The sequence below is a fragment of the Canis lupus genome, chromosome 19 (assembly GCF_048164855.1).
Source record: "Canis lupus baileyi chromosome 19, mCanLup2.hap1, whole genome shotgun sequence".
NCBI classification, from domain to species: Eukaryota; Metazoa; Chordata; class Mammalia; order Carnivora; family Canidae; genus Canis; species Canis lupus.
Genome location: NC_132856.1, coordinates 59,038,009 through 59,054,250, shown reverse-complemented (window position 1 = coordinate 59,054,250; position 16,242 = coordinate 59,038,009). Strand labels below are relative to the sequence as shown.

At 66.8% G+C, this 16,242-nt stretch overlaps 1 protein-coding gene and 1 long non-coding RNA gene across 2 annotated transcripts; one reads left to right on the top strand and one right to left on the bottom strand.

Annotated features, from left to right (window-relative positions):
* Positions 1-2,642: 2,642 nt before the first annotated feature.
* MEX3D (mex-3 RNA binding family member D) lies at positions 2,643-10,108 on the bottom strand. Its single transcript, XM_072788037.1, has 2 exons — positions 9,523-10,108; positions 2,643-4,817 (listed from the first exon to the last, which is right to left on the bottom strand). The coding sequence occupies exons 1-2, from the start codon at positions 10,067-10,069 to the stop codon at positions 3,421-3,423; spliced, it is 1,944 nt and encodes a 647-aa protein (XP_072644138.1). The 5' UTR covers positions 10,070-10,108; the 3' UTR covers positions 2,643-3,420.
* A 677-nt stretch (positions 10,109-10,785) lies between these two features.
* LOC140611177 (uncharacterized) lies at positions 10,786-16,185 on the top strand. Its single transcript, XR_012012507.1, has 3 exons — positions 10,786-11,272; positions 14,066-14,422; positions 15,833-16,185. It is a non-coding gene; the product is annotated as an uncharacterized lncRNA (long non-coding RNA).
* Positions 16,186-16,242: the final 57 nt, after the last annotated feature.

Genomic DNA, 16,242 nt, shown 5'->3' with positions numbered 1-16,242 from the left:
CCAAGCTCTGTTTGTTCTATTTGGTCTGTTGGTGTTTTCCTGGCCTCAGAGGTCTTGTGTCTGAATTGATGCCCCGCAGATGTATCCATCTGAGGGAAGAGCTGGAGAGAGGGGACGACCAGGGACACCTGCCAGGCTCTATACTCGGCTGCGCATGGTTAAGCGCTGATTAAGTCCCCACTTTACAGAGAAGAAGACAAGTCAGGGAGATAACGTGCCCAGGGGCATACAGCAGGCAAGTGGTAGGCCAGGAGGGGACTCCCGTGTCTGTCCCTAGAGCTGCTTTCCCTACACATGGTCGTGCAGGTGACATATCACTCCCACTGAGCCCACTCAGTTGGTGGCTCCATCTCACAGATGCGAGCACCACAGCCTTACCCTCTCGTCTCCCTGAAATCTTATGGGACCCACAATAAAGTCTTCTCAGAAGACACTGGACGGGTCACCGCAGTGTGCTGAGCCTGTGAACCCACAGACACAAGTGACAAGGGCAGGGCAGCCCCGGTGGCGCAGCGGTTTAGCGCCGCCTGCAGCCCGGGGTTTGATCCTGGAGACCCTGGATTGAGTCCCACATCAGGCTCTCTGCATGGAGCCTGCTTCTCCCTCTGCCTCTCTCTCTCTGTCTCTATGAATAAATAAATAAAATCTTAAAAAAAAAAAAAAAAACAAGTGATAAGGGCAATGAAGGTTTGCCTCGGTCGTTGGCTTCCCTGAGCACGTCTAGTTGTGAAGCTGATTGCACCCGGTAATGGCCTTGCTTTTGCGCAGCACCCCTCACCCCCAGGAATGTAGCCCCCGTAGGTGGCTATGAGTTCGAGTGACTCCAGCTTACAGTGGCTTAAGCAAAGCAGGAGAGCTCGCTGGCACTCATAACTGGGAGGTTGGGACGGGCTGCCTGCAGGCACAGCTGGATCCAGGGCCCCAGATGGCAAGCACGAGAGCCCACTCTGGCCATCTCTCAGCTTTCCCCAAGGGCCGCAGCAACTCTGGCCTCTCGAGTATCAGCTTCACAGCCCCTCAGCAGGGAGCGAGCACATCCCTCAGACATTTCTGGATGCTTCCAGGACGGCATGTCCTCAGGTCGGGCCCACGCCCATTGCATCTTCTGAAACCCCTTGCTTGGGCTCCAGTCCCGACCTCCTTTCCCAGGACTTGGTTTCAACCTCCTGGGTGTCCTGTCTCTCCCTTGACCCCTCGGTCCCTCGAGGGGGGCTGCTTTCTCTTTGTCCAAAATGCCAGGGGGACTGGTCCCCACGCTGTCGCCTCCCACTGCCCCCGTAGCCTCCTGCAGGACGGTGGCTACGGTCTAACTTCTGTCCAGTCGCCCAGGGCCACGGCAGCCACGTCCAGCCCCCTCCTCGCGTGGTGGGCCGGCCCCGGCCTGCGTGCTGCCCACCCGCCCTACTGGCTCCTGCGGCTGCTGAAACAAATTGTCACAATGTTGGTGACAGCACAACACGCCTTTGTTCTCTCACCGCTGGCCAGGGGGCTGGTCCAAGGGCAGGTGCTCCCCGCCTCTCCAGCTCGGGGGCTCAGGCGCCCCTGGACTTGCCTCCATCTTCGCTCGGTTTCTCTCCCTGCTCCGGTCCCATATCCTGGCCCGTATGGTCTTATCCGGACCCTCGTCGTGAGACTGGGGGCCCGCCCTAATTCACGAGGAGCCACCCGGCGATCCTTGGTTATATCCACAAAGACCCCTTTTTCTGGATAAGGCCCACTCCTGGGTTCTGGGGCCACGGTTAACCACTTCACCCACGACCCTCACCAGAGCTATGGAAACTCCAGCGGAGCAGGACCCCCGGGTGGGTGGCTGTTCCACACTCCCCCAGCCCTGCCGCCGGGGGGGCCGCCACTCAGCGGGAGACCATGGCCGCGGGGCGCCCATCGCCCCTCCTGGTGCCCCGACCCACCTGGCGCCCTGAGCCCCTCGCCGCCTCCTGGAGGCCCTCCGGGTTGCTCCTTCCTACCTTTCCTAGCAGGCTCCGTGTGCAGACCCCTCCTCCGTGCGCACTCAGGCCAGCAGCCTACGGGCCCCTGGCTCCCCAGCTTGTCTCGGGAGCAGTCCCACGCCTCACAGCCCACCCTCCACGCATCCCGGGGCTTTCTTCTCTCCCCTGGGAGCTTCAGTGGCACCCGATGACTACAGACGGTCCAACCCATGGTCCCACTCCGGACTCTGGGCCAACCCTGCCCTGAGTTGCCTAGCGGTCCCATGGGCATCGTCCTCTGCTCCCGAGACCCGGAGAGGGAGGGTGGCACGTGTGGTCATCGCTCAGAGGTCCTTCGGGGACGGACAGGTGTTCGAACCCCTCCTGGAGGTGGGACTCAGACCCGTCTGCCCTTCTGCACAGTGAGACTGGGAGTCCCCCCCCACCACACGGCACAGAGCCTGGCACCCCATCTTCACAGCGGCCACAGCTGCCCCTGTGCTTGGCCGTCGGCTGGGAGCGTCAGGGGGCCCAAGCCCCAGGAAAACGGGGGGCCTGGCTGCACCACCTCCCCTCCGGACCCAACACCCTCATCCTCAGTCCGAATCCCTTCTTCTGGAAGCCTAGGGGGCGCGGGGACTGGATCCGAGCTCCCCTCCCCTGATCCTCCCCCTCCCACGCCCACCCACCCCACACCACGCCAAGGGCTCACACGTAGTAAAAAGACTTTATTAAGAAGGCTTTGAAGTCAAAAAATAAAACTCTTGATACAATTTTCTGAACCCTTAAGTCAGCTCAGCAAATATATAATCAGTAATTTAGCTGTGTAAGATTAAAGGTCCGTTACTTTATTTAAAATAAAATATATTTTAGTTCTTAAAATTTATTTCATAAAGTACATATTTCCCTATAAATTCCCTACATATACACAAGAGGTAAAAAGTAAAAGTTTAAAAAAAACACAATTTAAAAAAATTTAAAAACTGACAACAGAAACCACAGCAGAAGGGGATTAATAATTAAAAACAAAAACTTAGAAATTTCTGGTTGGGCCCCCCTGCCCCCCACCCCACCCCCTCCAGCCTGTCCCCCGCGGACGTACAAAAGGGCAACCGGTGGACCCCAAGAGGGCTCCTCGGGGGGATTCGCAGAGGCTGCGGCGGTGTCCGGAGCCAGCACTGTCAAGTCAGAAATCCGAGTCCCAAAGGACTAGCGAGAGTTGTAAAAATCATATATATATGTGTGTGTGTGTATATATATATATCTTTTTTTTTTTTCCTTAAAAAGATCACCCTGGGGGGCGGGGAGTCTTAAATAAAAAGTGCAAGCAGACCTTTTCTCTCTGGTTTATTTTAACCTGTCGACTCAATACTGTTTATTTGTTAGGAACTGAGATGCCGTCGGGCAGCCGTCTCCACGCCTGGGGCCGAGTTAAAGCTCGTCTGTGAAGGCTGGCCCCGCGCCCCGGCCCCCCGGCCCCCCCGGCCCCCCGCTAGGAAAAGATATGAATGGCCTGGGTGGCGGGCGTGCGGCAGGCCGGGCACTCGGGCTCGCTCTTGCCGCAGATGCGGACGGCGCAGTCCATGCAGAAGAGGTTGTGGCCGCAGGGCACCAGCGCGGCCATCGCCTCGCCCTCGGCGCACACCACGCACTCGCGCGCCAGGGCCGGGCCGGGGGCGGCCGGGGGCGGCGCGGCCGACGACGAGGACGAGGACGACGACGAGGACGAGGACGCGGCCGGCGGGGGCTTGCGGCCGCCCTCGGAGGCCCCGGGGTCCAGGGGGGCGCACGGCGGGGCGGCCGCCGAGAAGCCCGTGCCGGGGAAGGCGGCCAGGGCGCTCTGCGCGGGCCGCCAGGCCAGGGCGCCCACCGGGTCGGGGGGGCCGGCGCGGCGGGCCAGCGGCAGCTCCAGGGCCAGGCCGCCGGGCTCGGGCAGCGTGGGCGAGTGGCGCGGCGAGCCGGTCCCGCTGCTGCGCCGGGCGCCCGGGGCGGGCGGCGCGGGGGCCCCGTTGACCGCCGAGCAGCCGCCGAAGGCCGGCAGCGGCGCCGCGCGCTCGAACGGGGCCCAGATGGTGGCGGCGGCGGGCACGGTGAGGTCCAGCGCCAGGAAGTCGAAGCCGAAGTCACAGTCCTCGGGGGCGGGCGGCCCCGCCGGGGCCCCCGGGCCGTCGCCGCCGAACGTGAAGGCCCCGTTGCCCGAGCCGCCGCCTCCGTAGGGACTGGTGGGGCCGGCCTCGGGCACTGGCGGCCCCCCGCGGCCCCCCGCGTAGAAGGCCTCGGGGCCCCCGGGAGCCCCCAGGGCCGGGTCCCCGCGGAGGCTGGCAGTGGGCGCGGGGGGCCGCCGCCCAGGGTTGGGGGCCTTGGCCCAGAGGCCGGCGGCCGTCCCGAGCAGGTCCAGGCAGACGTCGGTGCCGTTGGCATGGAAGTCACTGTCGGGGCCCGCGTCGGTGAAGGCGCCCGTGCGCAGTGTGATGTGCGCCTCGATCTCCTCACGCGCCCGGTCCACGTTCTCGGGCATGCCCGTCACGGCGAACACCGGCTCCTTGTCGCGCCCCGGCGTCACGATGTACGTGTGTGTCCGCTGCTGGATGCGCTTGATGGTGGCGCCCTTGGGCCCCACCACCAGCCCCACCACGCGGTAGGGCACGCGCACCTGGATGGTGGTCTGGCCCGGCAGGTTGGGCGGACCCTGCGCGGTGCCGGGCAGCCCGCCGGCCTTGCTGCGCGTGGCGCGGATCACGGAGAAGTGCTCGGCGGCGGACAGGATCTCACGCTTGGCCATCTCCACGTCCTCCTTGCGGCCGGTCACGATGAAGACTGGCTCCTCCCCACGCACGGGCGTCTTGATGTATGTGTTTGTCTTAGCACGCAGAGCCTTGATCTTGCACCCTGGAGGAGGCAGGGGGGAAACACTGTGAGGACGGGGACCCTCCCCAGGACAGCCCTTCCCGGGGGCAGCTGCAGGGCCAGCCGGCGAGGGGGGCTGGGAGCCCCCACCGCTCTGCGCACCCACCCGGGGCTGTATCCTCAGACACACATCTCCCCGTGTCCCCTCTGGTCCCAGGCTTGACGTGTGGCACGTTTGCAAGGAGGACCCCTTGTGGGTTAAACAGTGTCTCCCAAAATTCATGTCCACTGGGTCCTTGTGAACAGGACCTTACTGGGACACACCCTACAGGTGTAATTAGGGAACACGCAGTGGGGTGGCCCTGAAGCCACGACAGGTGTCCCTTAGAAGAGGAAGGACATGAAGACATGGAGAAGACAGACCACCCTGTGAGCAAGGAGCCACCGGCAGCCCAGGGACACGGATGGTCTGCAGAGCCCTCGACAGCACCCCCCGCGCAGCGGTGGGGCAGCCCGGTCGGACTACAGCATCCACCTAGGATTCTCTCCTGACCAGCGGGCCTCCCCAGCCCACAGGGGCCCGGGCCCCATGCACCCTGCACAGCGCACCTCCGACGGCCCAGGCGGCCACAGCCCATGCAGGCAGCAGGGGGATCTGCACGGCGGGCAAGACGCAGGGTGTTCGGTGGGGGCGCCTGCAGGTGTCTCTTACCACCACCCCAGGGCCTTTTGTGCCACCATGAGTCGGGGCCCAGGAGTCCAGCAGAACCCCTCCCGAGGCCGGAGGCACACGAGGCCACCGCGGCGAGAGGCTGGCACCGAGACAACAGCGCAGCTGACGTCTCCCAAGGAGAACACACAGTCAGGGGCGGCCAGGGGGCAGCCTCACCCAGAGCCCGGGCACAGCCCCCCCATCCCCTCTCCCGGGTCCTGGGCCACTGGCCCCCATGGCCTCACTGGCATCTCCCCTGCCCCAGCCTCAGGGCCCCCTGCACAACCTTTGCCATCTCCAAGCGTCCATCAGGTCACTGCCCAGCGCCCCCTCCTCCAGGAAGCCCACAGGGACTACAGCAGGGCCCCGGCACACATCCCTCAGCTGCTCCCGTTGGACCCTCCCAGCTCCCCGAGGCTGGCGGGCCGTGAGGGTCAGTGCGCTGGAGGACGCTGGCCTCCCGGAGGCCGGTCCCGTGCTCTGCTTCCTCGCCAGGAGAAGGGCCCAGACCCTGCAGCCCGGGCAGGTGCCTGCTGCCACGAGGCTCCCAGCCAGGGGATCACAACCCCACGTGAGGAGTCCCAGGCCCCCCGGGGGCGGGCAGGCGGGGCCAGGCCACAGGGCACAGGGGAACCCGCCCTGAGGGCGCCCTGGCACAGCCGGAGGGCAGCCCTGTTCGCGGTCCCGGAGCCCCAGATGGAGCCCGCGGGGCCGAGGGGATACGTTCGCTGGGCGCACTCGGCGGGACACCCACGGTGCCGAGCCCCACCCGTGCCACGGCCCTAAGAGGTGGCACCTGGAGAGGGTGGTGGGACACGGCTCTGTGGAGTAGGGGCTACAGGTGACGGCGGGGCCAGGCCCCTAAAGGGCGTGGGGGGCTGCTTGCCGGCCGAGGCCAATTCCTGGGCCACCAGGACGCCGACTCGAGCAGGTATCCCCCAGGAGCCGGGTGACCACCCAGCAACGCCCACCTCCCTCACACGGGGGTGGCGGGTCCCCACACAGAACCTGGGCCCGCTGCTCGCATGCCCTCATTCTGGGGTCCCGACCCCCGTATGCTGGGCGCTCGGGAACTTAGGCGCTGCCCCCAGGGACCCCACAGTCACCACAGGCTTCGCTGATCAACCAGCACTGGAAGTCGTGAGGGGACAAACCTCGCCCTTGGAAGGACGTGGGTCAGGGGAGGGCTCCTGGCTCAGCGAAGGGTGGGCGGAGCCCTGGAAGCAGGACGGGGCTGGGACAGACCTCGGGATGCCCCTGCCCAACCTGGTGGGGTGCTGTCCCCAGAGCAGGCCCAGGCAGGCTGGGCCGCATCACGGCAGGGTGGCTCCGCGGGGGCAGTGGGCTCATCCCTGTCACAGGCTCGGAGACCCCCTCCGATGCGGCGGCCAACACAGGGAACCCCTTTCTTTCTGGGCCCCACCACCAGCCGCCAGGACGAGCAGCCAAGGCCTGCAGGGGTGGGGTCAGCGGGGGAGAGCGGTGAGCAAAGCAGGCGTCCCCGAGCTGAGGGGGGCCAGGCTGAGCCCCGGCCCTGGCCACAGCAGCAGACAGAGGGGCTCGGGGCACGGCCGCCCTTCACCCACTCAGCAGGCAGGGGGCCCCCAGGGACGCCCAGCGGGGGTGCACGCTGATGGGAGCCAAGGTCACACGCGGGGCAAGCGGGCACCAGCCTCCCAGGTGACATTTGCTGACTCCCTTTGGAGTCTCCCTTCTCTTGTCTGTAAAAGGGGGCCGTCACCCCCACCCTGCAGCTTCGGAGGGCACAAGTCCTCTCCGGGGCCATGTCCGTTCCCTCAGACAGAGCCAGGGCACTAAGGTTCGAATCACAGCCCTGCTGACCCAGCTTCGGCCCCTCCCGTGACCAGAAGCTACAGAGCGTCCTCTCGGGGGGGATCTGGAGGCTCAGCGAGGCGGGGCAGGCCGAGGCTCCCACGCGGGGCACCTCTGGGCCACCCAGCCTCAGGGGGGAGGGCACTCTCGGGGGTGGTAACCACCTGCCCCGTCCCCGGGGGCTGCGCAGACCTGCTGTGGGATGGAAAAAACAGCTCAGAGAACAGCAGGTAAAGTGTCTGGGAAAGGGGAGACCACAGGTCGGGGACTCTGGCCCCCTCCAGGGGATGGAGCGGCCCGCACCTGGGGTTGGGCAGGAGGCGGCGTTCCGAGCAGCTGTGGCCCCGCACTGGTGGAGGGACAGGCTGGAACCCCCCAAGGTGGAGAGTGGATGGGTGACGGCGGGGGTCAGGATCAGGGCACAGAAGGTCCCAGAGGTGCTCCTGGAACTCCCTGTCCTGGCACCCTCCCCGGGACCCTGCACCCCACCTCGTACCAGCCGCTGCTGGAATTAGAACCCTCTTACTTGAGAATCCTCACAAAGCACCGGAGGGGGTGCTGTCCCCCCCAACCTGTCACAGAGAGGAGATCTCCCCTGCCCGGGGTCACAGGGCCAGCCCAGTCCGCACCCCCGGAGCCGGCCTTGCTGTCTGCCAGCAGCAAGACCCCAGGCCGGCACCCGATAAACAGGTGGTGAAAGGCACACCCCGCAGGTCGGGGCGCCCCAAGCGTGCTCCTGCACAACCAAAGGCACGGGTTCGGACGTCCTCGGCTCGACTGCCGCCACCACTGGGGTGGACTCAGCCTCTCTGGAGGGCCCTCCCGGGGTTCCAGAACACACACACTCGCAGGGAACACGCCCTCGTGCTCCGCGCCCCAGCAGCCTGTGGATCAGCCTTGTGACTTTGGGCAACAGCCCCCAGGCCGGTTCCCGCGTCTGTCGTCCCCCCCACCCCCACCGTGCCACTGGCTAATGGACGGTCAGCACGTGGCAGTGGGCCTGTCACACGTCCTGGAGCAGATAAGAGAGACTGGGGCAGGGGGTGGATGGGGCAGTCGGGCCTGGAGTCCTGCTCATGGGAGGCAGCCGACAGGGCCCAGGGAACCACCTGTCCCCCGGCACTGCTCCCAACTCCTGGTCCCTCAGCCCAGCACCACACCTGCTCCTCCTGCTGCCAGCTGTGGGGAGGGCCCGTGATTGGCTGCACCTTCACCCAAAGCCCCAGGACTCACTGGCCAACCACCCCTCCCACCCAGAACTCCGAGAGGCCAGTGCCCGGAGCATCCCTGTGGTCCTCTGACCCCTGGCGGCAGGAGTAACAAGCCACCTTGCAATTCAAGACCCCCCACCGGGTCTCCAGCTCCTGTTACTGAGCCCGAAGGCCAGCGCCAGCCGAGCCCAGCCCGAAGGCCAGCCTGAGAGTCCTGCAGCTCCACCTCAAGCCCCGCCCAGTCCCCACCCCAGGTTCTAGAACCTGGCCAGCGAGCAGGGAGTGGTGAACAGAAAGGTGCGGGCAGGAGGCAGGGGAAAGTGGGGCTGGGGCCGCCGGCTGAAAGCGGGGGTGGGCGTGTGTCCGGGGGAGCTCTGCCCACCACCCTCCTGCCCGCCCGCCCCGCAGCTCCGGCTCCAGGGCCAATGAGCGGCGGCCGGCCTGATGTCACCCTGCAAATCTCAGGCTGGCTCTCTAACAAAGAGAACAATGGGGCGGCCACAGGGACCGTCTGACAATGCTGCTGCCGGGACCCCCGGCCCGGCCCGCGGCCCGGTGCCCCCAGGGCAGGCCCCGGAGCCCGGCCCTCAGCAGGCTCGTGCAGCCGGTCCTCCAACGCGGCCCCAACTCCGAGCGGGGTGGGGATCCTCTCGGCCCGCGCCCCCCTCCCCCGCCAGCAGGGCCTGCAAGTGGGGACGAGCGCCCTCGGTGTAGCAAACTTCGCCGCCGCCCCCGCCGCCCCGCAGCCCCGCCCTGGGTGCCGGGCGCCCACCCCCGGTGTCGGGTGCCCCCGGGTGTCGGGGCCCGCGGGCGGCGGCGGCGCAGACAAAGGCCGCGGGGGGCGCGGGGGCGCCCAACTTTCTGGCGCAGCCCGCGCGGGACAAAGGCGCTCGGCGGCCCCGAGGCCGGGCGGGGAGCGCGGGCCGCGGGGTGCGGGGTCCGGGCGGGGCGGGGCGGGCTCCGGGGGCGGCGCCCGGCCGCGGCCACTCACCCTGGCGGCCCACGATCTCGGCGACGTGCTCGGAGCTGGGCACGGGCACGCACTCGGTCATGTTCACGCTCTTCTTGCGGCTGCCGATCGCGCTCATCTGCTCGGCCAGCAGGCCCGGCGCGCCCAGGGCCGCGGGGTGGGGCGCGAAGCCGGCGAACACGTCGGGCGGCGGCCGGGAGGGGGGCGGCGGCGGCGGCGGCGGCGGCGGGCTCCCGCCCGGGTCCAGCAGCGCCAGCGGGCCGGGAGCCGCGGCCTCGGGCCCCGCGGGCGCCGCCGGCTCGCGGCCGTCGGGGGGCGCGGGCTCCGCCGCCCCGTCCGCGCCGCCCGCGCCGTCCCCGCCGCCCGCGCCCTCGTCGTCCGCGCCGCCCGCGCCGCCCGCGCCGCGCAGCCCCAGCCCCAGCCCCGAGAGCTGCTCCAGCGCCAGGCGCAGCGCGGCGGGGCGGGCGGCGGGCGCGGCCTCCTCGGGGCCCGCGGGCGGCGGCGGCGGCGGGGGGCGCGGGCTGGGGTCGCCGCCGCCGCCGTCGGGCTGGCCGGTGGAGCCGGGCATGGCGGCGCTAGCGCTCGGGCCCGCGCCCCCGCCTCTCGCCCGCCGGCCGCCCGCGCCGCCGCCGCCGCCGCCCGCGCCGCCGCGCTCCGCCTCTGAGAGCTGGGCCGCCGGCCGCCGGCATCCAGCGGCGGGGCGGGCGGCGGGGCGGGCGGCGGGGGGCTGCTCGGGCCGCGGGCGGCGGCGGCGGCGGCGGCGGCGGCGGCGGCGGCGGCGGCGGCGCGACTCCTCTCGCTGCTCGGCGGCGGGCTCGGCGGCGGCGGCGGCGGCGGCGGCGGCGGCGCGGACGCTGCTTCCCTCCCGCGCGCCGCCCGCCGCCCTCCTCCGCGCCCCGCCCCGCCCCGTGACGCGCGCGCGGCCAACAATGGGGCGCCGGCAGGGCGCAGGCGCGCGGGGCGGGGCGCGGTCACGTGGCGGGCGGGGCGGGGCGGCCCAGGTAGGAGCCCGCGGGCCCCGCCCCCGCCCGCCCCCGCCCGCCCCGGCGCCCCCCCCCGCGGCCCGCACGCCCTGACCCGGGGCGCCCGCGGGGGGCGGCGGGGCCCGAGCGGCGGCCACGTGGGCGGCGGCGCTTCCCGGGGCCCCCGCGGCCCCTGCACGACCCGCGGGCTGCGAGCATCCGCCCGAGCCCCAGCGACCCCGGCCGGGGACCTGCCCTGCCGTCGAGCTGGGCCGGAGGTGGCAGCGGGAGCGGCCGGCAGCCCCCCCGCCCCCGCCCCCGCCCCCGCCCCCGCCCACCGCCTCCCTCACCCCGGGTCGCCGCCACCCCCAGACTTCCCGACAGGTGCCCCCGAGGAGGGCCCCTCCCGCCCTAAGTTGTCCTTCCTGGCCGCCCACGCCGCCTCCAGCCCGAGGGCCCCCCTCGGGGTCCCGCGCTTCTCTCTTGTGCCCCTGAACACGCATGAGTGTGAATTACTTCGCCAGAACTGTGTCTACACCCATCCCCGTGGGCCAAGCTCCCGGAGGACCTGGAGGCACCCAGGAAGCGCCAAGCGCTGGGCTGGCCTGCCGGCTCCGGCTCCTTGTCCCCCGGCCACAGGCCTTGTCCCCATCTGGCCCACACTGTCCACTGGTGCCCCAGGCCCAGCAGGACGCGTCCAGGCCACAGGCCCCCTCCCCACCAGCACTGCCCCTGTAGCCATCTCTGGGGACCAGGTCTTGGCCCGAGCTGACACACCTTCCTGGCCCCCACCCAGCGCAGAGGAGCAGGTGGGTGGCCCTTCTGCTGAGCTGGAGGAGGGGGAGGGTAGGACAGAAGGGGGTGGGAGGGGCTGGGGAGACATCGGAAAGAGACCACAGGAGAAAGTGTGGCGGTGACAGGTGCAGAACAGACTGGCGTGCATACCTGACCCAGGATGCACTCTTGGGGGTTATGCACCCACATTTATGTTCCTTAAGGCGAGCCGCAGGGCTGCGGCTGTGTACACGGCTCGTGAGGGCCGCGCCAGCGGATTCAGGGCCACCCCGCTCCCCTGTGGCCTCGCCTTCACTAATGACACCTGCAGGCACCATGTGTCCAAGTGGCCATTGCAATCCCAGTGGAGAGGTCTCCAGACGACAGGGTGCAGGGTGGCTCATGCCCTCTCCCCTGCCTCTCTACTTCCCAGTTTCTGCTCTGGGCCAGAGACACATGTCCCCCTGGGGGGGCTTGGGAGGGCACACGTGTCTACTGATGGGGGAGAAACAACCGAGTGGCGTGGGGGAAGCTGCCCCCAGCTCCTGGCCGCCGCCTGGAGACACCAGGGTACCTGGGGGCCGTGGGGACTCTGCTCACACCGCAGGCATCCAGCCAACCGGAAGGTGATGGAGGACAGGCAATGACAGGGCTTGGGAGGTAGCACAATAGCGGGTCTTTAACTTCAGCAGGAAGTTGGAAGATTCCCGTTGAGGAAATCTAGAAAGTCAGGCAAGATGAGTGGGACCTGGGAGAAGAGGGAGAAACCAGAGGAACAGTCCGTGGGTCCCAGAGACGCGGCGGAATCGGAGGCAAGTTGTCCGAGCAATGACAGGAGGGGGCAGCCGGACCCCACAGCTTGTCCTGGGAGGACGTGCGAGCGGGCCAGGGCCCCATAAAGGCCCCCTAAGGGCTTCCGGGCCACATTCCAGAGGGTCAGGAAAGGAAGGCCTAGGATCCAGGGGAAAGCCATGGCTGACGCCAAGGTCTGCGTCCAGTGGGACGAAGAATCAGGACGGTGCAGGCCGGCGAGGTCCTCACCAGCCAGCTTGGCGTCCCGCAGGACGCACCCCAGCAAAATCCAGGGGGCCGTGAGTGACACAGGTGCAGCCCTGGGAAGGGGCGCGAGGGAGCGGGCTGGGCTGCGTGCAGGGGGGCTGTGGGGCTCGCCGGCGGGAGCAAAGACTACCGGCAGCTTCAGAAGGATGCTGTTGTGCGAGCCGATGAGTCAGAAGAGGGGGACCCGGGGCTCCGGGGTCTTCACGTCCACACAGTCGGGCTGTGCGAGTGCTGACCTGGTGGGTGTTTGTGTGAGTGGACAGGAAGGGCCCCGAGCCGGTGCCCTTTAGACGTCCGTTCAGGGGCGCCTGGGGGGCTGAGTCGGTGATCCCGGGGTCCTGCCGCTCCCCCCGGCTCATGCTCTCGCTCGCTCTCTGTCAAATAAAATCTTCAAGGATAAAAAACCCCTCCTGTTCGACGTGCAAGCCGCAGCCCTGCACGCGGCGTGCACGCTGGACAGTGTAGGAGACAGGAGGTGGCACCTGCGTGGAGCGAGGGGTGGGCCGTGGGAGGCGGGGCGAGCCGGGCGCCGGTCTGCGGGGGGTGTCCTGGGCCCCCAGCCTGTCCGCCAGCCTCCCCAGCGCTGCCACAGCCTCGGCTCCGTGACCCCCGCGGCCACCAGCGCCTCCCGCCTTCCTGCTCTTTCCTGTGCTCTGAGCGGATGACCACAGACCCCATGGCTTCGAGCACCAGTGTGTTGTGTCGAGGGCCCAGAAGTCCTAGGTCAAGGTGTGGAGGGCCGTGGGCTCCCCAAAGGCTCCAGGGAGGGTCCTCCCTGCCTCTCCAGCCCTGCGCGGCTGGCTGTCCTCAGCGCCCCTGGCTGTGGACGCGTCACCCCAATCTGTCCCCCAAATCAGGCGGCTTCTCCATGTGCGTTTGTGTGTACATGGCTCGTGAGGGCCGCCGCAGTGGATTCAGGGACACCCCACTCCCCCGTGGCCTCACCTTCACTAATGACACCTGCAGGCACCCTGTGTCCAAGTAAGATCCCACCCACAGATTTAGCGGTTGGGACAAGGAGAGCCTTTTTGGGAGACACAGGGCAGCGCACAGTACCTCCCCAGGCAGGACACCTGGAGTGTCTTCAGGGAGATGCCCCGGGTGCCCGTCCCCGGGTCGAGGCCGCTTACCCCTCGTGCCAGCCCACGGGTAGGGTCAGGGCGCACGGCCGTTACGGTGCTCCTGCAGCTCCGGCTGCGTCGGGATCCCACGGGAGCGCAGGGGCGGCGCTGGGAGGTGGCCTGGGCCCCCAGTGGCCTCCGTGACACCGGTGCCGGCGCTTGGGCTTCACTGGTCAGCACTTCAGACCCTTCCACGATAAGAAAAAATACATTTTCATTAAAGATTTTATTTATTCCTTTTTTAAAAAAGATTTTATTTATTCACGATAGAGAGAGAGAGAGAGAGAGAGAGGCAGAGACACAGGCAGAGGAAGAAGCAGACTCCCTGCGGGGAGCCCAATGCGGGACTCGATCCCGGAGCTCCAGGATCCCACCCTGGGCCAAAGGCAGGCGCTAAACCGCTGAGCCACCCAGGGATCCCCAAAGATTTTATTTATTCCTGAGAGAGGCAGAGACACAGGCAGAGGGAGAAGCAGACTCCCTGCGGGGAGCCCCATGTGGGACTCGATCCCGGGACCCTGGGGTCACGCCCTGAGCCGAAGGCAGATGCTGAACCGCAGAGCCACCCAGGTGTCCCCCAAAATATATGTTTTTAGGTTTTAAGAACTGTAAAGTCAGCTTTACCTTCTCTCTACTTTTACCGACAAGCCATCACGACGTAAGGGAACCCCGGAAGGACTCCTCACCAGCACCCCCCTCTGGAGCTGCCTGGCGCTGGCGACAAAGCCCCGGGGAGGCAGGGTGCCAGGACAGCACGCCCAGCGGCTCCCCCAGCCTGCACCAGGGAACTGAGAACCATCTTCAGTGTTCACGGCAGCCGGGAGGGACACACGGCCCAAGTGTCCATCCGCGGGTGAGCGGGTACACACAGCGTGTCCCCTGCACACGGGCACATCCCTGGGCCACATGAGCAGGAGCGCGGCACCCCCCACCCCCACCGCCCCGGGGACGGACCCGAAGCCCACGACGCTCAGGGACGGAACCAGAGACAGGAGGCCCCACGGGGTGAGAGTCCACGTGTGTGACACGTCCAGGACGGGCTCGTCGACGCACGGGGAGGGGGCTCGGGGCTGGGGAGGGGGAGCAAGAAGGATAAAAAGCGCGAAGGAAAATGTCAAAAGGAAGCAGCAAAACCCACCCCCAGAGGGTCGGCTCTGGGGGTTTTAGTGCTATTTGACCTCTTTGTTTTGAACTATGTGCTTTTTTTTTCAAACAGCTCCAGCTCCTTGGGGGGGCGAGGGGGGGGGCGGGGGGGATGCCCAGTGACAGGGAGCGGGGCGCCCTGGGGGTGGCAGGGGTGCCCTCCTCCTCCAACGGCGTGTTTGAAAGAGTAAGAAGTCGAGGGGAAAAATTGCCCGAGAACATAAGCCACAAAGCTCCCTTGCGGGGACCGGTCCTCTTTTCAGCCTTGTCGCTCCGGAGGGTGTGGCGTGGGGCGGACTCCCCTTCTGAGAACGGGGGGGGGGGGGGGGGGGCGTTGTTAGAGACATCATTTACACGCAAGGACACGCGCCTTCCCCCCGCCCCAGGTTTTTATTTGAAATCTGGTTAGTTCACATCCAGTGTGACCGCAGTTGCAGAAAACGCAGCTGCTTTGCGGGTCACACTGATTGGTCAGCTCTGCTGGCCCGGGGGCGGGGTACCAGGGCGGCCTCTTGTGCCCCTGGCTGTGGGCCCCGCGGACCCCTTGTCTCTTCTTTTTTTTTTTTTTTTTTTTTTTTTTTATTAAATTTTTTTTTTTTTTTTTTTTTTTTTATTTATTTATGATAGTCACAGAGAGAGAGAGAGAGGCAGAGACACAGGCAGAGGGAGAAGCAGGCTCCATGCACCGGGAGCCTGATGTGGGATTCGATCCCGGGTCTCCAGGATCACGCCCTGGGCCAAAGGCAGGCGCCAAACCGCTGCGCCACCCAGGGATCCCCCCCTTGTCTCTTCTGGAGCTTCGCCCAGACGACTTGCCCTGTGCTGTCTCTTGTGGCAGGTTTCTTGAACCCAGCCCAAGTTGATTTGTCTTTTTTCCCCTTTTTTTTAAAAAAGAGATTCCCAGCCAGCAGTTGTGCGTCTGCGCTGCAGGCCGCCTGCTGCCCCCCCACGGCCGTGTGGGGACCCTCAGCCTCCTTCCTGACTGGCTGGGGTCGCTGCACACGCTTCAGGTCCCCTGACACTCTGAAATCTCCTTTTGCTTGTAAAATTGAGATGTGGTTTATGGCGCATCGACGTTTGCCCTTCCAGACAGTTCAGCGGTTTTTAGTAAATTCAACAATCCGTGTAGTCATCACGACTGGGGATGTCAGGACACTGTCATTATCCGAACAAGAAACCCCATCCCCGCTGGCTGCACCCGCACCCCCTAACCCTGGCACCCGCGAACCCGATTTCTGTCCCTGTGGATTTGCCTCTCGTGACCTTTCACAGAAGTGGAGTCGCACACTCTGGCTTCCCAGGGAAACTGAGGCAGAGGGATCCAGGGAGAGATCTCCACAGGGAGCCGAGGGGACTGGACGCCCACGGCCTCTGTCACGAGCTGGGGCCCAGGAGGGCCTGTGTGGGATCCAGGCCGCGGCCACAGGCCCGGAGGGGCAGGAGCGGACGGTCGGCTGGGTCAGGGGCAGAGAAGCTCGTTCGGCCCCAGCTGGGTGGACTGAGGCCCGGTCGACGGGACGTGTCTTCGCTGCATCTGCCGGATAAATGCTCACCTCTCCCGACACCGCCTCGGGCACACCCGGAACTCATGCTTACCAGCTGGGGGGGTGGGGGGGGCAGCCTGGCAAGTCGACAGAACATTAACATCACGTTTGAGGAAAAAAAAAATCACAGCCGCCTCC